This window comes from Oryctolagus cuniculus, chromosome 7, assembly GCF_964237555.1.
Source record: "Oryctolagus cuniculus chromosome 7, mOryCun1.1, whole genome shotgun sequence".
Classification (NCBI taxonomy): Eukaryota; Metazoa; Chordata; class Mammalia; order Lagomorpha; family Leporidae; genus Oryctolagus; species Oryctolagus cuniculus.
The window spans coordinates 22,091,756-22,118,749 of NC_091438.1; the positions used below are offsets into that span (position 1 = coordinate 22,091,756).

At 54.4% G+C, this 26,994-nt stretch overlaps 1 protein-coding gene and 1 pseudogene across 11 annotated transcripts in view; one reads left to right on the plus strand and one right to left on the minus strand.

Annotated features, from left to right (window-relative positions):
* PRKAG2 (protein kinase AMP-activated non-catalytic subunit gamma 2) overlaps window positions 1–26,994 on the plus strand; it is a 311,916-nt gene that overhangs the window by 122,611 nt on the left and 162,311 nt on the right. For 2 of the 11 annotated variants that reach the window (XM_051857063.2, XM_070077299.1), the window contains exon 1: window positions 13,505–14,132. The exons of 7 other annotated variants lie outside the window; for them this stretch is intronic. In XM_051857063.2, the coding sequence (XP_051713023.1) occupies window positions 14,039–14,132 (94 nt within the window). In that variant the 5' untranslated portion in view covers window positions 13,505–14,038. Of the gene's footprint in view, window positions 1–13,504; window positions 14,133–26,994 lie in introns of those variants that run through there. 2 more of the 11 variants (XM_070077303.1, XM_070077304.1) reach the window with 2 other exon arrangements.
* Window positions 2,861–5,750, minus strand: LOC127493506 (protein PBDC1 pseudogene; annotated as a pseudogene).

A 26,994-nucleotide genomic window follows, 5' to 3' on the forward strand; every position in this document is an offset into this window, starting at 1 on the left:
TGGCTCACGAGGCTAATCCTCTGCCTGCAGTGCCAGCACCCCAGGTTCTAGTCCTAGTTGGGGTGCCGGATTCTGTCCCAGTTGCTCCTCTTCCAGTCCAGCTCTCTGCTGTGGCCCAGGAAGGCAGTGGAGGATGGCCCAAGTCCTTGGGCCCTGCACCCACACGGGACACCAGGAGGAAGCACCTGGCTCCTGGCTTCGGATCGGTGCAGCATGCCAGCTGTAGCAGCCATTTGGGGGGTGAACCAATGGAAGGAAGACCTTTCTCTCTGTCTCTCTCTCTCTCTCACTGCCTAACTCTGCCTGTCAAAAAAAAAAAAAAAAAAAAAAAAAGACTCTGCCGGGCAATCAAAGCCAAAATTGACAAATGGGATTACATCAAATTGAGAAGCTTCTGTACTGCAAAAGAAACACTCAGGAAAGTGAAGAGGCAACTGACAGAATGGGAGAAATTATTTGCAAACTATACAACTGATAAAGGATAAATAACCAGAATATATAAAGAGACCAAGAAAATTATATAAAGAAATTGGGACTGGGAATGAGAGAGGGAAGAGGAGGAGGGTGGAGTATGGGTGGGATGGCAGGTATGGTGGGAAGATTCACTATATTCCTAAAGTTGTGCTTATGAAATACATGAAGTCTGTGTTCCTTAAATAAAAGGTTTCTTCGGGGAAAAAAAAAAAGACTCTACCTGGAATATCCACATCCCATATCAGAGTGCCAAGGTTCAAGTCCCAGTTCTACTTGTGATTCCAGCTTCCGGCTGATGAGTACCCTGGGAGGCAGCAGGTGATGGCTAAGGTACTTGGGTCCCTGCCTTCCACTTGGCAGACCCAGACTGAGTTCCAGGCTCCTGGCTCAGCCCTGATTATTGCTGGCATTTGGAGAGTGAAGCAGCAGATGAAAGATCACTCTCTCTCTTGCCTCTTACCCTTCTGCCAGCATTTCAGATAAATTAATTAGTTATGAAAAAGCTTATATGTAGGGCAGTACTTGAAAAGCACAGAGAAGACACACCCACACAGTTGGATAGTGTGTTGCTGTAAAAAATGTGGCATCTTTGAACCAATATGGCAGAAAGCGTATGCAGCCAATTCCCGGGAGATAAGAGAGTGGTCCTTACACGGCCATCACCAGAAACCCAGATTGGAGAAGAACTTACCCATGTTTGCCTCTGGCATCTGTAGGCTCAAGTGAACTTTTTTATTGTGCTAAAATACATATAACATGCAGTTTACCACCGTAACCACTTTGAAGTGTGCATTGCAGTGGCGTTAGCTACATTGCCAGTGTTGTGCAGTCATCACTGTCTGTTTCCAGAACTGCTTCATCACCCCAAATGGAGACCTCAGTGCCACTGGCCATGACTCCCGCCTCACCCTCCCCCCAGCTCCTGGAGATGCTAGTCTGCTTCCTGTCCCTGTGGATTTGCCTCTTCTGGAGCTCTTGTACAGGGGAATCATACAATACGAAAGCTCCTGTGGCTGCTTTCTTTCACTGAGCTTGCTGTTTTAAAGGTCCGTGCACATCATTGGTGTGTATCAGGAATTCATTAATTTTTACAGCTAAGTTATACTCCATTGAACATATAGACCGCATTGGGTTTATCCATCCGTCCATTGCTGGGCATTTGGACCGTCTCCATTTTGACTTTCGGGAAGACTGCTGCTGTCAGTGTTTGTGTGCACGTTGTTTAAATACCTAGGAGTGGCATTTCTCAGTCATGTGGTAATTCTGTGTTTTAATCTGTTGGAGAGTGACCAAACTGTTTTCCATAGTGGCTTCACCATTTGCGTTCCTAGAAGTGATGTGTGAGGGTTCCAATTTCCCTACATCCTTGCCATTAGTTATTGTCTAATTTTGTAAACCTGTGGCCACCTTGATTGCCATGAATGGTGCCTCATTGTGGTTTTATTTTGCAGTTTTCTAACAATGTTGGGTATCTTACTGGGCTGTCCTTTTGTTGTGTAGTGTAGTTCTTTCAATCTGGATACCAGACACCCCATACAAATGATTTGTAAATGTCTTCTCCCATGCTGTGACTTGTCATTTTTCTTAATAATAACCTTGGTGCACAAAAACATTTACTTTTGATGACCAAAACCCCTTAGTATGGGGTTGCTCCTTGGTACCCACACATGACCCACGGAGACACTTGAACTTGTTGCAATGAAGCAAGGGGAGTGGCTGACCCAGTCACTGCAGCTCATTGGTTCAAAGGAATGACTCTTGTAGGAGAGATGGACATCAGAATGGGCTGGTGGATGAGGTCCTTTTTCATAGCCCCTGATTCTCTGCCTACCACAGTGGGAGGGGCTGATTTGGTTTTCTGCTCCCTCTGATGCTGTGAAGGGCGGTGAGCAGCCCCAGGCTGCCCGAAAGCCTGCAGACTGAGCCCTAGAACTTTGGAGAATCAATCACAGATCCTCTCACAGTTGTCATCGCAGGGAGTTGAGCTGATTTTTCTGCCCCTAAGCAGAGATAAAAGGGGAAGCCACGTGGCAGGACAAAGCTGCTCCTCTTCCTGCTCCTGGTGACAAGGTGCGTCTCAATTCACTTCATTGCCTTTAAGGCTGCACATTGCTGGTTTTTTTGCTTTGTCTAACCACTACTATTTACTGGATTTTGCTTGCATGTTTGCATTTTTTTTCTTTTAACCAAAAGACATTTATTTACAAGATTTCTTACTTGAGCAGCAATGAGAATCAAGAAACATACAAACAGTTAACTAAAACCTCACTTACAGTCTTTAAGCCAGTTTATAAAACAACTGGAGCAGCTCCTGACTCTTAGGCTGGAGAGATGTCTCTCTCAGCGCCCTTCAATTGCACAAAGAGACACATTTACAACCCAAGGCGTCTGCAAACAGCACTGTGGCATTTGGTTCAGCTGTGGTAGCCTCCAGAGCACTACTCCCTGTTCACCATACATAGCTGTTCCGCACTTCAGATTTCTTTGTCGGCTTCTTTCTCTTTTTCTCCTTCTTTGGCATTTTCCTCCTTTTCGCCCTCTCCGGCAACCCCCTCCTCTTTTTTCCCGCCACTGTTGACTCCTTTCTCTTCTTTTTTCTCGGCTTTCTCTTGCCCTCCTGCACTGACACCTGTTTTCTCTCCTCCTTTGTGCTGAGCCCCGACGTTAACTGCTTTGTTATAGCCTTCCCGGCTCCAAGCGGTCTCAAAGGCCCAAAACTGTATTCTGGGGGTGAGGATGGTGTTCTCCTCGGTGGAACCCTGAGAGCAATCTAGTCGCAGCAGAGTACCATAGTTGCAGTCTTCCACAATCCCTTCCAACTTCAAGCAGAATGGCCTCCACTTCTCTTTTGTAGAATCTGATTTGAGTTCTCCTGGATCTAATACATCTATCTTGAGTTTCTCAAAAAAATTTTCGGAACTCAGAGTAGATTTGGTCATCCGCTTTGGTGAGTTTCAGGAACTGCGGGTCAACTGATGAAATCAGCTTGTGATACACCTCAGCAAGCTGCATTGTTCTTGCGGCCCACGCCATTTCAGTATCGGATCATTGCCGTGAGACTGTGCTGGGAGAGAAAGAGTGTGTGCCACAGACGCCAGCTGCCCGGAAACCAGAAACCGGAAACCGGCTCATCGGCTCCACTGCTGGCCTCCCTGATGGCGCCTGCTTTTTTTTTTCTCCTCTTTACATTTTAATTTTTGGCGAAGTAGTTCAATCACATTGTTAAAGCATCAGACGATGCAAAATGATTTTATTTAAAGACACACGAGTCCCTCACTCTGCCAACACTCAAAAGGCACCTATTAAAATTATATGTGAATCCAGCCATTGTATGGCTTATCCATGTTAAACCTTGTACATTGGCTGCCTAAGACAATGGATGATGAGAGACTCACTTCCCCACCCCACCCCTTCTCCAGTGTCCCCTCTGTTTTCTCTTTTTTCCTAAATTAATCCATCTTTGCTTTTTATTGTCCCCTAAGAGCATTTTTCCCCTAAGAAGCCGATGAAGTTTGAATGGAGCAGGTGTACTGTACACTGCCTGTGTGTCTGTGCTGTGTGGAAAACCCGAGGCTTTATTACCCCTTCCCAGGAGCCAGTTGTCCCTGAGTGGGGTGACATCACCCTCACTGACAGTGGTACCTTCAACAGAACAGAATTTGAGGTGAGGCTGCCTCGAGTAGAGTGACATCTGATTCATCTGGGGTAGGGTCCATCTGAATTAGTGAACAGTCTGAATTATAGAACAGTCTGAATTATAGAACACTGTTTCATTTTTTAAAAAGATTTATTTATTTATTTGGAAGTCAGAGTTAGAGAGAGAGAGGGAGAGACAGAGAGAGCTTCTATCCACCGGTTCACTCCCCCAAAGAGCCGCAATAGCTGGGAGTTTTTTCCAGGTCTCCCATGTGGGTGGCAGGGACCCAAATAGCTGGGCCATCCTCCACTGCTTTCCCAGACTCACGAGCAGGGATCAGGATCAGAGGTAGAACAGCCAGGACTCAAACGGCGCCCATATGGGATGCAGGCGTCGCAGACTGCGGCTTAACTCGCTATGGCACAACGCCAGCACTGAGAATACTGTATTAACTTTATTTTGTCAATCTCAGGGAATGAACCAGCCACATAATCTTCTAGGTGTCTAGGACTTGAGCCATCGAGTACCAAAACACTTAGCTGCATTGGACACTTTGCAGTTTTCTTACTCAAAAGATACTAAACAACGCATTACTCGTTACAGAGGATCTCGGGTCCTCATTAGGTTACCCATAGCGTTTCAGATGTGAGTACATGCTGCAGCACCAGGACCTCTGGCCGTCCTCCCTGAGTTCACACACTTCCTGTCGCTTGCCTCAGGCCGCCTGCTGGCTGTGGGAAGTCAGCGCTGCTGCTTTAAATAGCACCCATCCTCTCCCCCATTGCCACCTCCTACTAAGAAATCAGTGGTTGTACGTGTGCTTACAAAGAGCAAGTCCCTCATAGGAGAGCTCCTTCACTCCCCGTTCAAGAAATAAAGTGCTCGGGCTTCAGAGCGATGTGTCTGATGAGCAGGCTTTTGCACAGGTATTTCTGATTTCTCCGTGGAAATCTGCAGCTGTGACTGCCAGTGTGTGTGGTGCTCCTATTGCAAAGCCCCGTGCCTGCTGCGCGGGCCCAGAACTGCTGAGCCCCACATTCTGTCCAGTCTGCAATCTCAGCAGCGGGCCCTGGAGCCAGCGTCTAGGGCGGGCACTGTCAGGTAACCACCGCTTGTCCGCAGCTTTCCCTGCGAGGTTCTTCGAGGCGTGTTGTGTCTGACCTAGTGGTGCTTGCTAGGGCCTGCTTTTTGGAACGACAGCTTACTGGATATTTCTGCTATTTCTGCCCACAGAATGGGTTCAGTCTGTATTAGGGTCTGTGTTATGGGAGAAATGTGGACTAAATTAAATAACTCAAAATTGCATGCTGATAAATGAAGCTGAATCGCCTCTAAGATGCTTCTGCTTGACCCGAAGTGTCTTACGTCTTTCTGTCTATGAACCTGTTTTAGAATATATCTCACTACAAGGAGGAGACAGACCAAGAGCAAACTTCAGCTCAGCCTCATGCCATCATCTAGTGGTTTCCAAATGAATGCAATGCAAAGACAACTGGGGTCTTCCATGAGAAGCCCCAGGTCCTGCCCAGTTACCAGCGAGTGAGGAGGAGACAGCCAGACAGGCCTTCTGCTGAGCCTGCGATTTAAGCAGGCCTCGCTCCTTGCCAAGGCTGGGCACGTTCCCATCGCATTTCAACATTTCTACGATGTAACATGGAGAATGAAACAGAAAACCCAAATGCAGGCCTTTCGTTCAAACTTTGGTGTCTGGGTTGAGCAGCCTTTGCTCTGTGGCCCTCTCTGAACCCAGGGCTCAGCCTCAGGCCCCCTGAGAGTCGGGAGGCCTAGGCATCTTGGCACATTCTTGTCACTCCCCACTCTTATCTTAGGAGCCTTTGGGGCCCTGGCCTGACATGCTCTTGGGGAGTCCTAGCCAGAGACCACAGAGGGGTTGGAGGCCCCCACCAGGGCCCTTGCATGGGGCATGGGATGTCCCACCAAGATCTGAAGGGCCTCTAGGGCTCTCCTGCTTTTCCAGGCACTACACTTTGGCATGCAGAAAGTAATTATTGCCATTGTTTTTCACTGTTTGTCTGTGGTGTTAAAATTAAGGTACTCCTGTGGTCACGGACAATGCTCAGTGGCTCTAGACACCACTGGTGTGCGCAGAGGTAGTTTTGTGCCCAGAAGGTCACCCTCTTGTCACTCCAAGGCTCTGAACTCCTGTTCCTGTGGGGGTCACAAGGCCGTGTGTGACTGTGAGTGTGCTGGGTGACACGGAGCCAGCATGGGAGCGTGAGTCATGTGGGGCGGGGTGCTCCTCGGAGCTGAAAGACTCATACACAGCCCCTGGGGAGGGGACACAGGAGGCCCCAAGGAGGTGACACAGCAATCAGAGTCAAGTGCGACGTGACCTTTAGAACTTTCCATGAAATGTGACACAGTATTGTGCAACCAGCAGGAGAGCTCTGGCAGGTGTGTGCTAACACATGTTGGCTCTGGGGGCACCTGCACCCTCTTACATAATGAGATCATGTGGGAGTGTAGCCTTTCGGAATGTGGGTGCTTTTCAGGTACTGGCTCGTGACCCACAAAGGTCTCAGAATGAATTTTCAATCAGTATGTCCTCGTCTACTTTTCCAACATTCCAGCAACAGGAAAGAGGCAATGGGGCGGGGTGGGGGGCCTAAATGCACAATAGAGCCAGCATCTACACCGAGCTCTCCCGCTGGCTGCCCTGGGACCTGGGACCTGGGCCAGGCATTTAATGCCTCTGAACCTCTGTCCCTTTGTATGTCTTGAGTTGAAGAGCAGTGGCTGGCCTCCTTGCATCACCACCTGTTAGAAGATCTTAGGAGAGTGCTTCGGGAAAGTCTCTCCACTCCGTGCCGATGGAAGGTGTTGCTGATTGCGGTGCCCCGACCCAGCGCGGCCCTGCTGTGCAGGCTGCACGCTCGGCAGCCGGGTTCGTTCTCCTGCCTGGAGCTCACAAGCTTCAGCACCCTGCCCCTGTGCCGAGGGCTGAAGGCATGTGTAGCAAGGAAGCCCTGCCCTCACTCTCGGCTAATCCACTCCCATCCAAGCCACGTGTGGTGACCTCAATGAGATGGTTTACGGCTGCACACCACTCAGCACCCATGGTGGCTTCACGGAGGAGGAAGGTTGGGATCTTGTCTAAAATGTGACTCGAGCATGTGTGGAAGTCCAGAGGTAGGGTGGACCTCAAGGGGATTGACCTGTGGGTGTCCCACATCCTGCCCTGCGGGGACGAGGATGGGCCGTCCTGCAGCCTGCTCAGCCTGACGGCTCAGCCATCAGCAGCACACAGGCGTAGCGAAAGCCCCGTCCCCAGAAGTTGAGGGGAGCTGCGTGGGCTGCCCCCTGCTCTGCAATCCCCTTGACCTCTCCTTCGCCACCTGTTAGACAGCCTGCCTGTTGCATGCTTTGCAGCAGTCAGATGCATAGAGGCCAGAACACCTGGTAAAAGCCACACTCTAGGGTGAACTGGACCTGTTTCTCTGCCGGTGTCCTGTGGCTCTGCCGCAATGGATGTCCCTTAGGGTGCGTGCAGAGTTTTGGCCAAGCAAGATTGGAGCCCAGCCAAGAGCAGGGGCCAGTCTGCTCCTGGACAGCCTGTTAATGAACCCCCAGGACAGGACCCCCTACCCTCAAGGGCACTGTGGAGCACAGAGCGGCTGCCTGCTCGCTGTGCCCTGGCCCTGGGACCTCCTGCGGTGAGTGCTGATCCTGTTCCTTCTGTGGAAGTGTGGAAGATGGTCCCTGCCAGCAGGGAGCTTTCAGCTCGAGTGGAGAGAAGATTCACACCAACATAGTGAGAATAAAATCAGACAACAGCGCAGGCTAGCAGCGCGAAAGTCTCAAGATAGCACTCTTCACCACCATTCCATTTTTCTGGCTATAGGATGTAGGTTTATAGTTGAAAATCTGGAGGAATGGTAACAGCCAAAAAACCCACAACCACATAAAGAACACAATCTGAGTGACCGTAATGCCACCCCCCTCCAGATCTTGTAACACTGGCGCGGAGTGGTGATCGGAAAGCCCTGACCCCTCCTGGCCAGGACCGGTGCTAGAGATAAGGGATGAGGGTGTGATCCCAGCCAGCTGGTGCTGTTCCAGGCTTTTTGTGCAGCACCAACCAGGACCTGGACTCAAAGTACCATCCAGAAAGGGCCTGGCCCTTTAAGAAGGACTTTAATAAAATGCCCTTCCGTCTTAGGAGCCATCCATCCATTTTTTTGTGTGTGTGTGTTGTTTTTTTTTTTTTCAGCCTTTCCTCTTACTGAAAGCATTCCATCAGAGGGGGTCGCAGTGTGTGGAGGGACCATCAGCCTGGGAAAGTTCGAAGAAGGGACTGCCAGAGCCCCGCCCTCCTGGGGGCTGGTCCCCTTCCCAGCCTGTCAGTCTCACTGAAGGGGTGGGGGCCTGCTCAGTCAATGGGTCACCCCTCCCTGTGAGCACATCAGGCGGCCGGCGTTCCTTTCTAATTGTGAGATGAGAAGCTTGGTCCCTGATTTAAGGATTTTTCCAAGCATGTGTGAGTCCAGCAGGAAGACCCCAGGGGTGAGAAAGCCGGCTGTGAGATCTTCAGGAAGTGTGCCAGTCCGAGAAGAGCGTTCATCAGAGTGTGTGCAGCACAGAGGCCGGCGCACACTGCCCATCGTTGTGCCCTTGTGCCCCGCACCCCACCTCCCAGTAACTTAGCAAACCCTTCCCAGCACCCCACCGCTCCAGCACTAGACGCCAGCGGCCTTTTCCTCTGGCCCGGGTCCAGCTGGTCCTGGGGAGAATATTCCGAGCGAGGCCGAGGCACCTGTGGGTACAGTTAAGGTGTCTGTGGGAGTCTGTGTCACTGTTAAGCTTGTCCTATCTGTAGTCATCCAGCTTCTCTTAAAGCTGCACTTACCCTGCTCGCCCAAAGCCTTCCGGGATCCATCCCGTTGGACAGAGACCTATACAGGGCCAATTTTTTTTTGCTGAATCAGACCAACTCCACCATCATTTTCCCCTCAGCAGCAGAACAGTGACCCTCACAGGTCCTTCGCTGTGCCTGAGTGCCGGTTCCTTCCTACCCCCTACAGAGGCGCTGAATGTTGTCATTGAGCGCATTCCTGGAGGAGAGCCCAGAGCTGGGCGGCAGCCACGAGCCCTGGCCTGCAGGGCAGAGGAAACACTGTGCCTTCCCCACTTCTGCGCACAGCAACACAGCAGCGTCCCAGGTGGGGTGAGCCGGTCTGCCCTGTGTTGCCAATGCAAGGTGCACCCCTTCCCCAAGTCAGCACACCCCCTTGTCACCAACTCCCCACTCAGCTGCCCTGTGCTGCAAGGTGACTGGGATGCAAATGAAGTCTTTGAAACGTGGTTCTCCTCTCTTTCACCTGTAAGTTCCCCAGCCTGCAGATCAAACATTCCAAGTGAGGATGTGTGGAGAGACCCCCCCCCTTCCAAATCCCTTCAGTGCACAGTGGCCCTGGCGAGTCCCGTGGGGGTCGGGTCGGTGGAGGGCTTTGAGCTCTGGCCTTGCTGTTGACGTTTCCCAGGCATGAGAAGGAGCAGTACGGTGGGAAGATGTGAATTTGGAAGGCAGATAAGTCAGCTTTAGAATGATCTAATCCCAGGGGTTCAAGTCCACGTTCTCGCCGTGCGATCCTAGTCAAACTACCTCTCTGGCCCCATTGCTCATCCTAAAATGAAATAGTGTTGCTGATGCCTGCCCTGCAGCCTTGTGGGAAGGGTGAAATAAAATAATTCTTGTAGGGTGGCCAGCACCCTGCCTAGCAGTTGGTAGGTGCTCAATACATGGGAGTGATTATTAACATGTGGTTCTTAGAGGCCCAGAGTAGCATTGAATTATTCATAGCACCTAATCCTCTCGATCAGCAACCGTCCAGAGTATCTGCTGCAGGTTAATAACGAGGTGCTGACGAGTTGCCATCTGAACCTAAGCACAGAATCATCAGGCCTGCCTGTGTCACCGCAGATTTCCCTCATGAACTTTTTAAACCCAATCGCTTTTAGGTGCAAGGCTTTGAAATAGTATTTATTTCTGTATACCATATTAAATAGGACAAGATTGTTATATTGGCTTAGACAAAACTTCTTCTAGTTTTTATGTATCATTTCAACACTTTTTAAAAATTTATGTATTTGAAAGGCAGAAAGAGAGAGAGAGAGAGAGAGAGAGAGAGAGAGAGAGAGAGAGAGAATCTTCCTCTGGTTGACTCCCCAAATGCCCACAACAGCCAAGGTTGGGCCAGGCCAAAGCCAAGAGCCCAGAACTCAGTTCCCGTGGGTGGCAGGGACCCAGGCACTTGAGCCGTCAGCTGCTGCCTCTCGGATGTGCGTTAGCAGGAAGCTGCCGTTGGGAGTGGAGCCAGGGACTCCGAGACGGGGTGTGGGCCTTTCCCGCAGCTGCCTGTGCTGTGGCAGAGTTCTCATCCCTGTTGTTGAATACGCGTCTTCCTTGCTGGTGCACTGATTCACTGGTCCTGTTCTAGAGGCCTTTGGCTTTGTTTGCTTGTTTAATTTTTTAAATTGGGAGACCAGTTTTCATAGAAGATAAATTGATTTTTTTTAAATCTCCACATGAAACTGCAAAACCTATGAAGTACATCTTTTTCAGAGTTTAATCACAGCAAGTGTGGGCTAGTCATGGCTGTTCGACAGTAGAGAGGATCCTTTCGTGGACACGGGGGCCCAGCAGACAGTGGCTCGCTGACTCATTCCTCCACGGGCATGGCACTGCCAGGCCTGGCGGCTCCTCTCTTCTCCACACCCTGCAACCCCGCAGCGCGATTCAGGTTCCTCTTTCCTGGGCAGAGCTGGGCGCATCTCATCCTGCCCCGTCCCTCATGTGATGCCACTGATTGCCCATTCCGGCCACTCCTGCTCATCGGTCACACTTGTCCCTGTCCCAGCAGTCAGTACCGTGGGGCAGTTGATCTCTGCTTGTCCCACCCATTTACAGATCCCTTGAGGGCAAGACCTGCTCTGTCTGCACGGGTGTCCTTGCTACAAGTATGTGGTCACTGTGCCTACCCATCAGTCCCGACGGGAAAGAGGAGCACGCTGAACTTAGGATCTCTGGAAGAGAGTTGAATGCAGCAGCATCTGCCCGGCCAGAGCCAGGCTACGGTCAGCCCAGATGTCTCCAATGCCGCCCCCAAAAGATGAGGGAGCCAGATCCTTCGTCGGGAGATGGCACAGCCAGGCCAGAGTGACCTGAAGGGGTGGAGAGGTTGTCTCGGCTCATCCATCCCCCGGATCCTGCTGGTACCCCCCATTTGGCTGCACCTCACCAGAAGCCAGAGGGAGTTAGCCTAAGGTTGCAGCTTATCCAGTCAACAGGAGCAGACTGGAGGGTGGATACAGGGGCCCAGGGAACTCCTCCCACCTTGCTGGTGCCTTGCTGCGTGATGTATGACACCTGGGCCCTACCCTTTTGGGGCTCCCAGTTTTCTCTGTGGATGGGCCATCTTAACAACAGGGAGTAGAGGTCCTAAAATCTCGCCGCGGAGGGCAATGTCCCCTTTCCAAAAGTGATCAGGAAGGGCTCACCTGGGGAGGGGGTGCCCTCTGAATTGGGCCATGAAAGCTCCCCAGGCCTTCAGCAGGCAAAGATGGAAACTGAGGGCAGCAAGAAGGGGGGACGGGGAAGGGAAATGGGGAGATGGGGTAGGTTAAAAATTCAAAGTACTTCCTTCCCGAGAGGGCTCCCAAGGAATAGTGGTGGAGTCGAGGGCGGGGGGCAGGGGGAGATGACCCAAACAGGTTTCCGAGGCTTAGGCCGGGCCTCGGAGCATTTCCTGACCCCACACCATCACGCATGGAACCAAGTAAGTGGTGTCACTCAGAGAACAGGGGCACAACAGCGGAGAGAAGCTGAGACCGTTACGTCTTGACCCACTCACTCAGCAATGATGTGACAGTGGAGTTACTCCGGTCAAGTGCGGCTGGGGCCCGTAGGTAGGGAAGAGCAGGCACTCAGATCTGGGCGGGGGACCTCCGCAGGCTGCCCCCACCCCTGCACGTCCCTGGGGTCTGGAAGGTCAGAACCAGCCAGAGCTGCTCCTGAGCGGACGTGTCACCCTGCCTTCTGTGGACTGTGGCCAAAGGGATACCCCCGGGGATGTTGGGGGGGCAGGAGCGGAGAGTCCAGGTTTCCTCTCACTGAGGCAGAATCCTAGACTTCCCTTGTTGGGGCCTCAGGTGCTTGGCCAGATTCCACCCGAAGTGGGTTTCCCTGGAGACAGAAAGGCAGCCACCTTCTTCTTCCCCACCTGCGGCTCTAGCTTGGGGACCCACCTTTATCTCTTAAAGGAATCGTGGTGAATGGGCCGGGCTCTGGGAGAGTGAGAGGTGAGAGAAGGCCTGGAAAGAGGAGCTTGGTCCCTGAGCGGGGCGGGGGGGCTGGATTGGAGGAGTTGAGTGGGATTCTTCTGAGTGTGGGTCCAGGCTCCCAGGGCGCGTGGCTGGGGACCCTCCTGCCTCTGCACCCGCTCCTTCCCAGACACACTGGAGACAGTAACAGTCTCGCAGAAGAAAGTGACAGCACTGCAGATTCTTGAAGGCTTTGCCACCCACACAGGCAGCCAGGAGAATCCAGGCTCTGATCTTTAATTGGGGGTTACTTAGCTGGTCTGACCCAGTCTTGTTCTCCTGTGGTCACTTGGGCAGAATCTGCAGAGATTCCGAATGTTCCTGTTACAAGTTCAGGCTGTTGGAACTAGACTAAACCCTAAAGTGACCTAGTCTTTTCATGGTTCACGGAGTGGGAAACTGAGGCCCCGAGACGGTAAGGGACTTTCTCAAGGCCACACAGCTGGCTTTTGGCAGAGGAGCTAACCTCCGTGTAGTCCAGTGAAGATATCGGCAAAAAGAAAACGAGAGAATTTTTTTTTTTGTCCTGTCCACTGCTTCTATGGCTTAAGTTACAGAACACGTACAAACTGAAAGCTTTATCTTTTGTTTGATCGGATCAGCTGTTTGGCCTGTGAGTCAAGGAGATTAGGATCCCAGTCCTGACTGACGCTGGGACCTCAGGCAAGTCACAGCCCTAGCCTCAGTTTCCCCATGTGCAGTGGAGGGCAGTGGGACTGCTCTACAGCTCCCAGCAAGACCAGAGCTCAATGTTGCATTTGCTGGAAACCTGTCAGTTCCAGAGGCGCCCGTACCCACCCCCCTCCTTAAAGATGATCTTACAGTGTTCACTGGGTGGAGTGGAGCCGTGAGCCAAAGTAGATTCAGCAACTTCCAGCCCAGGGACCTGTGGCTTCTCCACAAGCGGCAGCCAGAGCCTGCTGACCCTGCGGAGCCCTGGAACACATGAATCAAAATAGTTGTGTGATGTCATGTCATAATGGGAATGCGCGCTGGCCAATTGGCGCCAAGACTCGTCTGTCCTGGGTGGTTTCCTTTTACAGTCTTTTTAAAGAGACATCATGCAGAGCTGCACATGACTAGCGGCTTGTGCTCCCTTTGCCTATTTAGTCTTCCCTCCTTTTTAATTGCAAGGAGAGGAGAAAAAAAAAAAAAAAAACAACCCTGGCGTGTATCCATGAGTGGCTGACCTTAACTATATAAACAGATCCCCTGCGAAGCTGCGTTTGTGCCTCCGGCAGCTTCTTGCCTACTTAAGGACAGCAGCCAGCACTCCAGTTGCTACGGCAGGAGGTGCGCGGCCGTCAGGACTGCCCAGCCCTCGGGAGCCCCACGGTCTCCGGAGTGAGAGCCGCGGTGGGCTTAGCCGGCGAGTTCTGTGGCTGCTGCCCTAGCCCACGATTCACGCTCACCTGGAGGTGAGACCACTCAGCCTCGCAGCCTCGCACGGGCTGCTGCCGGAGCTCCCGCGGCTGTGGAGTCGCCTGCACCTGCTGGCCGATGCCACACCCCTCGCAGCTCCCTGCCACCCGGAGCTGACACCGGCCCTGTGAGTCCTGATATGGTCACCTGTCGCCAACGCTACTCATGAAGCGCTTTGGGAGCCTGAGGGGCAACAGGAAACACAAGGACCAAAACCGCAGCACGGAGAGGCGCCAGTCGGAGCCCCACGGCCTTTTTGGTAGGACTTGCCCCTTCCCCCAAATCTTGAGGGCCGAGCCTCAGGAGGGACCCAGGGCGTGTGTGTACACGCACCCTCCCGCACAGTGGCCCTTGCCACTGCTGCCTGCTAACCCTGGCTGCACCCCTTAGCAGTGAGTGGTTAGAGCAGAAGATTGAGATGTGGTCCTGCTTGATGGGGAGGCTGCTGCGTGAGCTGCCCAAGCTAGCCTTCTGAAGCTGTGTCCTGTCTCTGTCTGACCCGGGGATGTTAGTGGTCCGTGGCATTGGCAGTTAGGAAAAGTGGTGGCCTGGGGGATAGATAGGAATGGGTCAGAGCTGTTAATTTCAACTGTGAAAAATGAATTGTGTGGGTAGAGAGAAGCATTGTCAGAGGTTCCCTAAGGCTGAGTAACCTGGCAGATTGCGGGTTAACGTGAGGGGAAGCACCTGCCCCATTGGTGTCCCTGGGGAGAAGCTTGCTTTGTGATCTTCTGTAAGACCTCCAGCTGCAGGAGGGGGTCCAGTCGGTCGGACCAGATGTGGCTGGGGTCCAAGTGGCGCCTCCGTGATTCAGTACTTCTGGGAACTGGGGGGGGGGGGGGGGGCTGTGCTCCTCTCTGTAGCTATACAGGTGGGTCCTCAGGCGTTCTTGGCTTGCCAGGGTGGTTTGAGGTGGCAGATTTCCTTTAGGAGGGCTCAGCGATAGCCGGCTGCTGATGTCACTGCTTGGGTGGCACAGGATCGTTCTGAGCGGTACAGGGGGTCTCACTCCAGCTGGGGTTCGTCAGCTTGGTCACACCACCGTGCAGGAGACACAGCCCGGTGCGGGAGTCAAGAGGGGCAAGCTGACGGGGACCCATGCCCAGCGTCCCCTGTGTGCAGTGTGACAGGTTAAGTGGCAGGAAGCTGCCTTTGACAAAGCATCCGGGCAGTAAGTGAAAAGTGGAACGGAAAGGAAAGAAAAGCCGGCATAAAATCCACCTGGAGCTCTTGCTGCCTCCCTGCTGCGTGGCTCCGGGCGGTCAGGTGGGTCAGTGTCCTCCTGAGGACTCTGCGGGGGGCCAGTGCGGACCGCGCTCCTTGGATCCAGGGACATTCAGCCTCCTGTGGGAGAAAACCCATTTCAGAGAGTCGGAGAGCAGGGGTCTCACGGAGGGGAGTTTGCACGGGAATAAGGCACTCCACCACCACCACGGAGAGACCCCCTGGACTTGAGGTCCATTGATATGACCTAAAAAGAAGACTCTAATGTTAGATAATAAAGTAATAAGCACTCACTTACTGTAGACTTGAAGCTGAACCTATTATTGGACTAAAAAAATCTGCTTTTGCTAATGGGAATGGGCAGGCCCGTTATTAAAGCCCTATTATGTGCCAGACGGTGGTTTCTCCCTTGGCATTTAAAAGCTGGCAGTCATCCTGTCTTCTGGGCTCCTGAGATCAACTTAATATGTGCATCTCAACCGCATTGTGCAAGTGCGCCCATGTAGATGCCCCAGCATGGACCACAGGGTCCTCAGCGTTCTCCCCACACCCACCAAGCCTTCCTCGGGGATTTGGGGAGCAAGTGACAACGCCACAGCCCCTCCCCGGGCTGAGGCCCCTGGGTGGTGGCCAGAGCCCAGGAGCTAGCTTTGCTGTGCCCCTGACTTTCAGAGTTGCAGTGAGAGGGGGCACGAGGGAGGCCAGCAGGAGGTGTTAGCCCCTCTGCAGTGCCCAGCGTGGGATCCACTGAGTGAAGGAAAAACAGCTGAAGAGAGTCGGCAGAGAGCCTTGCTCCCAGCTCTCTGCTCTGGAAATCTGACCCCTCCCCGCACCTTGTAAGACCCAGCTGTGGGATCAGTCTCTCCAGAATCACTCCCAGGGACCCATTCTATGACCTCCTGGCCCCTGCAGGGTGGGGATCTTGTCCTGGAGGGCTTGTTCTGTCCTTGTCGCTAGCACGGACCCCTTGCAGGATCACCATAGACAGACGCAGGTTTGTGATGGCTTGAAAATCTGCCACTCCAGTGCCCTTCCTGGCTCTAGGAAGTACTGCTTCGGGATTCCGTTTTGTCAAGTCTTTCTCAGTAGCTCCCTCTCCTTCACATTCCTCTAGCTAATGAGTTTTAGATGAAGCCTCTTCTTCCCCCTCCAAGAGGAGCCCCGAAAATACCTGTGTTTTAGTTATCCTCATCTCCCCCCAAATAAACTGTACTTGGGCATCCAGCATTGATCTCTTGTGCCACACTGGTCTCTCCTGGAACTGTGCCAGTCTTCTCCAGGAACCACTGTCCCCTCTGGGCCCAAAGAGGGTGGAGCCGCTCCCCAAGGGGACAAGATGCACTGCTTCTTCGGGTGACCTCCCTGTCCTTGCTCAGGTCAGAAGACACATCTTTGTTACCCATGGGCATGCATGCACATACCTACACATGTGAGTGCACAGGCAACTCACACTGAAATACCTGTTCACACACTCACACCTATACACACTCCCACACACACACCTGACCCCACAGTCTCCCGACCGCCCAGAGCAAACAGAAGAGCAAGTGCACTGAGCCCATGTGTGGTGGCCTGGGGGAGGCATTCTCAGGAGGACATCCACGGGAAGTGTGAACCCTAAAGCACTGTGATAAAATCTCCCCTAAAGCTCTGCACATCCACGTGCCCTCCCCCGCCCCTGCGCTGAGCAGGCAGGGACAGCTGCCTCCCCCACGGTCCATGCTGTGCGTGTTGGGCAAGTGAGGACTTTGACTTCAGGTCGTCTTGCATGCTCCGTGGTATAGAGAGGCCCAGATCAGCTGGACAAAGAGTCTGTGATGGCGATGAAAATGTAAAGGAAGATGGGGGCGGGCTTATGCTAATCAGATCCAAGAGCATCAGGGGCAGTGCATTTCCACCCTGCGTAGTTAGAGGGACGTAACTGAGTACCCAGCGAGCGTTTGCAGTCTGCTTCCACGCAGACATCCCTTCGAGGGCCCGCCCCAGCGACAGCGGTCAGGGCGAGTGTCGCGTCCATGTTGTGAGGGTCTGAGCGAAGATGGAGACCACAGCCTCAGCCTCCCCTGCCTGTGAGCCCAGCTCGGTATGACCATGCAGTGGCTCCCGGAGCAAAGCTACGTCCAGGTCACCCCAGTGCTGCTCGCCCGGTTAGTGCAGGTGGAGCCCTGGGCTCCTCGCCTCACACAGAGAGTGAGCTGCAGAGTGAAGTCTGTTCTCTGAACTGCACCCTCCAGCCTGACCCCCTGCTCCCTTCTTGCTCCTCAGGGTCCCCACGCTGCCTCCGGTTGCTCATCCCCTGGCCTGGCGACTGGCGTGGCCGTTGGGTTTCCTTGAGCTCTGCCCATAGCTATGTAGCTGTTTCTGATAGATTCAGTCCCTCGCGGGGAGAACCGTCGTCCTGTAACTGCCCTACCTTCAGGTTCAGCGCTGACCCACACTCTGGAGGCCGGCCCACCCTCACCATGCACAGGCCCGGCTGAGCATGGACAGACAGCTGCAGGGCTTTCTACAGCTGTGGTGTCGCCACCTTCTCCAGTGCTGGACGTGCGGCACTGTGACATCCACGCTGTCACACAGCCGACATCACCAGAACTTTCCGTCGTCCACAACTGGAACTCTGGGCCTGTTTAACCCCGAACTCCCATTCCCTCTCCTCCCCCTGCCCTGCACGGCTTGGTGGCTCAGCGCTGGGGCCGGAAGCCCTGCTGGATATGGGGCAGCTCCTGCCCCACCCTCTGTCCGCCGTGCCCTCCTAAAGGGGCCTGGCCCCAGGGGACCCCGTGGGCCTGGGGAGCTGAAGAGTATCAGCTCTAAGGGCTTAGGACACCGGAGAGCAAGGTGAATTCTACCCTCCTGTAATAAACTGCCTTTTAGTGATTGGGAAGAACAAAACATACGTGAAGTACACTCTCAGGAACAAATCAACATGAATGTTCCCCGTGGGCCACGACCTCAACTGAAACCACTGTATCCTTGGCCCCAGGCCTTGGCTCAGCCACTGCCAGCTTCCACCACACTCTGAGGACGGCAGGGGCGGCAGCGGTGGTGCAAGGTGTAAGCCCCGGGAGGTGGCGTCTCCCCTCCCGGCTGGGCCCCTCCTCTGACCCTGTGCTTCTGGAGGAGTCTGAAGTGAACGGTGCTTGTTCAGTGCTGGTTCTGTGCAGCGTGGACCGGGCTGGTGGAGTGGACCAGTGTCCGGTCGCAGGGCTGCAGGCGGATACAGGACGCCTGGGTGAATCGGGTAACGAAAACGCTTGGCTGATAATGCAAATCCTCCAATCCCAGTGATTTCATAAATGAACAGCAAAGGAGAGCTAGCACTGCTGGGGCCCAGCTTGACATCCATGTGGTCTCCCTTAGCTTTCTTATCAGTGATTCAAGTAATCTCGAGTCCCTGGCCTCCAGGAGCTTTGGAAGCAACCAGAGAGCAAAGGCCCTGACTGCTGTGTCTGAGCCCCAGACTCCTGGTGGCCAAGTGCGGGCGGGTGACCTTGCTGGGCACCCAGTGCCCAGGAGAGCATTTCGGGGGGGTGGGTCCCATTCTGAGGACTCCTCTGCTGGTCGGAAATAAGTGCACGTTTCTCTTCAAGCGCTGCCTTTGATAAACAAGTTAATGAGCATGCACACTGGGAAACCAGTGCAGAGCAAAGCAGAAGGGAAACAGCTTGGACAGGCAACAGGGAGACTTCAACGTGGTGTGCGCTTCATTGTCATTCAGGTCTGCTGAGGCCAAGGGTCTGGGAGGAGGTGGCCTGTCGCTGAGAGGGTGGTTTGTCACAGTTCCCAAGAGGAGGAGGAGGGCCCTGTGAGAGGAGACACAGAGGGAGCAGGGGGAGTGTGGGCAGGAGCCTCCACTGTGGTTTCGCAGAGAAACACGAAGCCAGGCAGGGTAAGCAGGTGTAGGACTGGCTGGTTTGCGTGATCTCACACGCCGTCCGTCTGGAACAGGGGCTGCCTCCAGCTGTCTGGCCCCCGGCCAGGGAGTATTGCCTCTGGAGTGTGTAAGAGCCAGACAAGGAAGGTAGTTGGAGCATGGGCTCTGGATTGGTTGGTTTACACCTGAAAATGGGCTCCCACGTGAGAGCTCTTTGCGTCTCTAAGGTTTGGCTAACCCTGAATGGGGCAGTTAGCTGGACCCCAGATGCCAGACATCAAGAGAGAAAATTTAAAAAAATACTAACACAAGCTGTCGCTCCCGTCAGTTACCTGTCCTCTTCAGTTCTAAGTGCTTTTGGCTCTGTTGGGTAGGAAGTCTCTGAGCCAGGCGGCTCCAAAGGCAGGGGCCCTGGTCCGGGGCTCGGCTGCTCCGGGCCCTCCCCCAGGCTTCATGCGCCCAGCTCAGGCCTCCTTATGGCTCACCTCTCTCAGGGATGTGTTTCTCAGCCAGGCTGAGGCCACTTCTTGTTCTTTAAAAGACACCATCTGGGGCCGGCGCCATGGCTCACTTGGTTAATCCTCTACCTGCAGTGCCAGCATCCCATATGGGTGCCGGGTTCTAGTCCTCGTTGCTCCTCTTCCAGTCCAGCTCTCTGCTGTGGCCCAGGAGTGCAGTGGAGGATGGCCCAAGTCCTTGGGCCCTGCACCCGCATGGGAGACCGGGAGGAAGCACCTGGCTCCTGGCTTCGGATCGGCGAGGTCTGGCCATTGCAGCCATTTGGGGAGTGAACCAACGGAAGGAAGACCTTTCTGTCTGTCTCTCTCTCACTGTCTATAACTCTACCTGTCAAATAAATTAAAAAAAAAAAAAAAAGACACCATCTGTCCAGGCCCTGAGCACACCTCTGACCCACAAGGAATAAGGCAGAAGGCTTTGGAGCTGGCTTCCGATCCCCTACCTGCGTCCAGCCATGAGAATGCTGGTGTGGGGTCAGCAGACAAGCACACAGCCTCACTTTGCTTCCATCTGCCGGGAGTGCTACTCCATCAGACAAGCCCAAGCCCGCTCTTAGGGAGCCTGATGCATGGTCAGCGATGCAGCCAGGGTGGGAACATTCTGAAAGTACAGCTTCTTTGAATTTTTCAGTTAAATGTGAGCAGAGTTAATCCTAACTGATAAGGCTGGCGCCGTGGCTCAATAGGCTAATCCTCCACGCCTTGCGGCACCAGCACACCGGGTTCTAGTCCCGGTGGGGGCGCCGGATTCTGTCCCGGTTGCCCCTCTTCCAGGCCAGCTCTCTGCTATGGCCAGGGAGTGCAGTGGAGGATGGCCCAAGTCCTTGGGCCCTGCACCCCATGGGAGACCAGGAGAAGAACCTGGCTCCTGGCTTCGGATCAGCGCAATGCACCGGCCGCAGCGCACCGGCCACGGCGGCCATAGGAGGGTGAACCAATGGCAAAAGGAAGACCTTTCTCTCTGTCTCTCTCTCTCTCACTGTCCACTCTTCCACTCTGCCTGTCAAAAAAAAAAAAAAAGAGAGAGAGAGAGAGAGAGAGAGAGAGAAATCCTAACTGTTAGAGCCTCACAGAGAACTCACGGAGTATGAAGCATGCACTTGATGACCAAGCCTGTGCTGGGGCGATGGTGTAGACAGCAGCTGCTGAGGAGCAGGCTGGGGGCTGCCTCTGAGGTCACCCCAGAGACCCGCGTCCAGCCCCTGTGTGCCTGTGACACTGCAGGCGTTTCGCTTCCTGAAAGTGTGGGTGCTGTACTGAACAAGCAGGTGTTTTTCTTGAAACTACTGGGTCCCTGTCTGTGGACTTTCATGTTGTGGCTTAATTGGAAAGGAGTCCCCAACCTGGAGCCTTCAGGCTGGGCTTCCAGGCTGCCACGTGGAGCTTGGAAGTCGGCTGTGAAGCCCGAACTAGGCCAAGCTGGTCTCGACCCAGGCCTCCGATGGCGTGCCTGGGGCTGCGTATCACTGGGTAAAGCAAACACGTGCCCAGGTTGGTCGGTCTGACGACTGTATCCATTGTCCTTGGGCGTTAGGCTGGCCTGCAGAGGACGTGGAGGCCTGAAGTGGGGCTCCTTGCAGCTTGCAGTCCAGCTGGGGGGCCGGGACCGCCCCGGGCTACGGGTGCTAATGCTGAGTGCTCCGGAGCTTGGGTGCAAGTTGGGGTGGCCTCTGCCCTGCATGTCACGGGAGGGACCCAAGTGGTGGAGGGAAACAAAGGAAAGTCCAGAGAGGATGGTGCCAGGTCTTAGGACATGCCAGGCTGGAAGAGGGTGAACCCCAGGGAACCGGAACTCCCCAGGGGGCCTACACAGGGGAGGAACAGGCTGAGGGTGGGATGGCGGGAGGGGCCCCGGGATCTGTAGGCTTTCCGAGTACAACAGCCACTGCCTCCTGCTGCTCAGCTGTGACAGCGCCGTCCCACTGAGCGGGCGTGACTCCCAGCCCGGGCCCTGTGTGCACAGCACCGTGTCCCCAGCCTTCAGAGACAGTGTGAAAGGTGAGGGGGCCATGCAGCAGGCGGGCCAGAACTTGGGGGTGAACTGGAGTCATCCAGGTGGGCAGAGAGAGGCCAGAGTGGGCGGGGAGCTAGAGCCCCGGCCTGGGCCAGGACATCACCGTAACTCTCCGTGATGCCATCACAGGGTGGGGCATCTACGATGTCTTTGCATTTGGTAGCTGTCAATGCAGGTCAAGTTGCAGATGGGAAAACTAAGTTCCAGAGAGGCCAGGAGACATGTCAGTCTCTCAGCCCACCTCCGGCGAGACAGGCGCTCTTGTCCACAGAGCCCCCTCCAGCCACTGTCCACACACCCTCTGCTGCACTACCTCTCTGACATGTCCCCCGTCCACACTCTTGTCACTCCCCCCAGGCTGGCCTGTGAGTCACACGGGCGTGAGGTCGGAGTCCCCTCCCGCCCTATCCTGCTTCTCACTTCTGGGCGGCTTCGCTTGGCCAGCCCGGGTTTTGGTCAAGGAACAGCCACGGCTGATGGAAAGGGACCGTAGGAGTGGCTGCGTCGTGGAGGTGAGCTCTCAGCAGCTGTGGCCAGGGACCTCGAGGAGACAGGTCCAGTGGGTGGGCCAGGCACAATGAGCTTCCCCTTCCATGGCTCCCCAGGGGCACCCGGGCTCGGGTCTCCCTCGGTGCCCTGGTGTTGTCACCAGGGTCTTCCTTCTCTGCAGGCTCCGTGGCTCTTGGCGCATCACTCGGAGTCCAACCAAGCCTGATGGCCAGGCCTGGGCATCCCGCGTGTGGACTGCCTGCAGCCCTGTGCAGCTGGGCCTGCCTCCTCCGGGAGGGCCCCCAGCCGCAGTCAGCAGGTTTCCCTTCAGACCACACCGGCACTGAATATCTTCTGGTTCCGCCTTTGCGATTTGACTGACAAGGCTGACTGTTCAGAGCTTTTTAGGGCAAAGTATACCAAAGTATAAGCCTGCATATACGAAAAATGCGCCTTTCATTGGTGGTAAATTTGCACAAACTGAATGCGCCGATATAACCAGTATGTGGCTCAAAGAACACAACACCTTCTATATCCCAGAAGTGCCCCTCCACCTCCCCTTCCAGGGTCCTGTCACAGTGAGCAGCATCCAGCTTGGAACTCCACACGCTAGCTTAGGTGTTTGGATTCTTCGCTTGAACGTTTGAGATGCAGCTGTGTCAGTGCGTGGAGCTGAGGTTCATTCACTTGCAGGGCTGAGGCCTGATGGGAAATCCCGCATCCATCCAGGCATCCGGCGGGGCTGTGACGGAGAGCACGGCTCCACACCGTCCTCTGTGTCTATGAGCCTCTCTGTTGGACTCGCACTAGGATTGCCGGTGTGCAGCCTCCGTGGGTGAGGCAGCATCACTGTGTGCATGCCTCCCCCCTCCTCGGCTGCTCCGGGAGCAGGTGCTGTGTGTTCTCTGCCCTGTGCCCTGAGCTGCACACCATCCGTGTCTGCACAATTCAGGTGTTTCGCTCACCTGGTGATTGATGTACAGCATCCGTCCCTGACAAGGTCCCACTTCCTTTGCTGGGCAGTGCCCCGCGTCCCACGTGTGATCTGCTTCCCCACCAGCAAGGCTCAGCCTGTCAGCGGCACCCCGAGAAGACAGCAGGCAGCGCCCCCCAGGGGAAGGGGGCTCTCCTATCTCCCAGAATGCATTCTTCCTGGGGCTCAGCCGTTATTTGTGACCAGGAGCTGTAGCAGGACTGGGTTTGTAACCACCAGCCGTCGCTATAGCAACCCCTTACTTACACCAGCCTCTACACTAAAAATAGATCACCTTCATCCCTAGGATAGAAAACTCAAAGAAAATCAAAGCAGGGGTGGGACTGCTGGCGGGGTGGTGGTGGGTGGTATTCGGAGGGACCCACAGTCTCCTGCATGGAGAGGAACAGGGCAAGGGGGCCGGCACCACAGCCGTGAGCATCCAGGAGCCCCTGTGGCGTGAGGTCTTCCTCGCGCCTTCAGACCCTCCCTCCTCTCCTTCTCGTCTCCACCACAGCATGTAATGCTGAATTATAAATATAGTCTTTTGTTAATTCTTTTGGGTTTTACTCAGTTTCTTAATCTTCATTCTCCTCTGGTATTGTAAATATTTTCCAAGGGCAGGGACTTAATTAAGCGAGGAGATACGAGGGAGGACTCGGACTCACGGCATATGAAAAGGAGCTGAAAGACTTGGCAGGGTTGTGAACTCGGGGATGCAGCGGGGGCAGTCTCCAGTGTCGGAGGAGCTGTCCTGCCTGCCACACGCGGGGTGGCCACCTCCTTGCACTCAGCTCTGTGGGAGAAGTGGTGGCTCCTCCGTGATGTATGTGTGTTTATTTTTAGTGCATTTGATTGCATTTTTAAACCATAAAAGTGAAAAATCATTTCAAAATGTTGGAGAAGTATTCTGGGAATGGCTACTGCAGGAAGAAGGAGACCGAGTCCTGGCTCTGGGCCCGCACCTCGCCTTCGCCTGCTCTGCGAGTTGGGGTGACTGTGCCTCCCACCCGGGGTTGCCAAGACTCGGTGAGACCAGGCAGGTGTCGTCCTGGACAGCCTTCCTTGTTCTCCCTGGGCGGGTTTTAAACACTGGACAAGAGATTCACTGAGAGGCCCTGTGCCCTCCTGGCTATGGATAGCACATGGGCATCGGGGAGCGAAGGAACCAAGCTTGAAATGTGGAGAGCTCAGGGCCACACGCTGCCAGAAGTTGCCCACCGTGCACAGGCCTGGGCAGCCGAGGGCTCCAAGACCCCGAGTGTCAGCTCCACTAGAGCCATTAGTGATATGGCCACTCTGTTTCTTTCCTTTCCTTTCCTTTCCTTTCCTTTCCTTTCCTTTCCTTTCCTTTCCTTTCCTTTCCTTTCCTCTCCTCTCCTCTCCTCTCCTCTCCTCTCCTCTCCTCTCCTCTCCTCTCCTCTCCTCTCCTCTTCTCTTCTCTTCTCTTCTCTTTTCTTTATTTGAGAGGCAAACAGAAAAAGAAAACTCCAATCCACTGGGTCATTCCCAAATGCCTACTGAGGTGGGAGTAGGCCAGGCTGAAGTCAGGAGCTGAGAACTGCAGCCAGGTCTCCCACACAGGTGGCAGGTACTTGAGCCGTCAGCAGTGCCCTCCAGAGTCTGCATTGGCAGGAAGCTGGAGTCAGGAGCCAGAGCCATGTGTTGAGCCTAGGGACTGCAGTGTGGCACATGGGCATCTTAACTGGCTTCTCAACTGCTCGGCGAGATGGCCACTCCCTGGGTTCTTTTCAGGAAGGGGCTTGAGGGCCGGCATTGTGGTGTGGCAGGTTAAGCCTCTGCCTGCAAAGCCAGCATCCCACGTGAGCATGGGTTCGAGTCCCAGCTGCTCCACCTCTGGTCCAGTTCCCTCCTAATGTACCCAGGAAAGCAGCAGAAGATGGCCTGAGTTCTTGGGCCCCTGCCATCCATGTGGGAGACGTGGATGGAGTTCCAGTCTTCTGGCTTTGGACTGGCCCACCCTGGCCATTATAGCCAGTTGGGGAGTGAACCTGCAGATGGAAGATATCTCTCTCCCTCTCTCCCTCTCTGTAATTCTGCCTTTCAAATAAATCCATCTTAATTTTTTTTAAAAAAATGTATAAAAAAAAGAAGGGTTCGAGGGACTAGGCAGGGCTCTCGCAGTTTGCTTGGTTGGTTGGCTAAAACGTGGCCCAGAGGCAGCCCACGCTGGGTGGAGTGGGAGTGCCTGCCTTCCCTCAGCATTCCACAGAGGAAGGTGTCCGGAGGTTTGGGAGAATGGGAACTCAGAGGGGGTTTGCCAGTGAAGACCTATGTGCCCACCCCAGGAGGGCCCCAGAGACCCACCTGCACCAAGGCTGGGTGAGGGAGCCCCAGGCCCGTGAAGAGCTCTGAGGTCGCTGCAGCAGGGACCCGCTGTCACCAAGCAGGGATCCAAGTGCAGTGGGAGTGTTGGGGCCCCAGGGTGACAGGGGCCAGGGGCTCAGTCACCAGAGGCCAGGTGCAGATCAGCAGAGGTGACAGCACACAGAACAGTGACTGGTGCGGAATCACAGCTTCTCAAGCCATTCCCTGGCCAGGGTCAGTTCCCAGACCCAGAGCACCTTGAAAAAGGAATGCGCGTTACAGAGAGGAAAATGTCCACCGTGACTGTTTGTCTGTCTCCCCCTGACAGTGAGGGTGTTTCCCAGGGCAGCTGAGCATTGGCGAGAGAGGAACAAATAGGCTCCTGGAGCTGACATGAGACCGACCCTCAGTGGCCACTCATTCCAGGAGACCCAGATAGTGATGTGGGCCTCCTCTCCGCACAGGGGCTCACGGGAGCACAGAGCCTCCCTCGCCCTCCCTGAGAGCGGGCGCCTTTCCTGGCAGCGGCTCCGGGCTGCAGAGGCATGCGGGGAAGTGCGGATGGTGCGTAATCAGAGCTGCCGGCTGGTCTATCTAATCAGCTGGGGTATGTGTGAGCGGCACATCCATAATAAGAACGTGCCGGCTGACGGCCCGGGAACCGAATTGGTGTTGAGCTGTCGGCTGACGGTGGGAAGGCCACAGTGCGCTCTTCTCGCGCTCCTGCTGACCCAGAGCCTCCCGTGCGCACGCGCTCCAGCGGCGCTGCTGTCTCAGGGGGTCTCAGAAGGGATCCTGCGTCCCCCTCCTCGCCTGCCTGTTCCTCCATCAAAGCACAGTGAGAGATAAGGCCGGCAGAGGAGACCGTTGGCAAGGGAGAAGGAGCAAGTGATGGATACTAGAGCCTTGTCGTGGGGCAGGTATTGAGCCGGTGAGAAAGGAAGCCAAGCGCACGGTGTCCTTGTGTGTGGGGAGGAACAAGTTGGCAGGCTGCCGGGTAGAATGGTGTAGGTGGTGCGGGGTTGCTGGGGGCAGGGGTGGAAGGAGGAGGAAGTTTCCAATAGTCCTACAAACCCCTGTAGTGTTGGCCCCACAGCTTTGCTCCAGGGGACCTCAGGCAGACAAGGGTCCTGGGATCCCTTCACTGGGATGCCCTGTCTTCGAGCTGGACATGTGAGATTCTTGTCTTAGGCATGGAAGGGATCTAAAAGAACCCTCCACCCAACCTGCTGCTTCCAGGTAGGTAAAGTACCATTGCACCTGTTTTACCAATGAGGCACCTGGGGTGCAAATGGAGTGATTTGTACAATACCAGGTAGAGCTGAAAATACTAGAAACTCATAGATCAACTTCAGTCCCTGGCATCATGTTTTGCTTAAACATGTCTGTAGTAGGCAATGCATGTACATGTTCAAACATTCAGGAAGAACATAGCGGTGGCGCATGGTAAGAAACAAGACATTTCTTCCACTCGAAATGCCTGGCCCCAGGTCCCCTGCCCGGAGGCAAGTTATTTCACATCCTTTCAAAGATACTCTCTGCATTTATAGGCTTCTCATTTTTTTCACACAAATGGTAACGGATCTTACATACTGTTGTGCTGCTTGCGGTTTAACCCCTTCACAATGTCAACCGAGATAACAGATCCGCCACTGACCTGTAAGTTTCTTTGGCAACAGCAGTGCATCGCAGTGGGAGTGG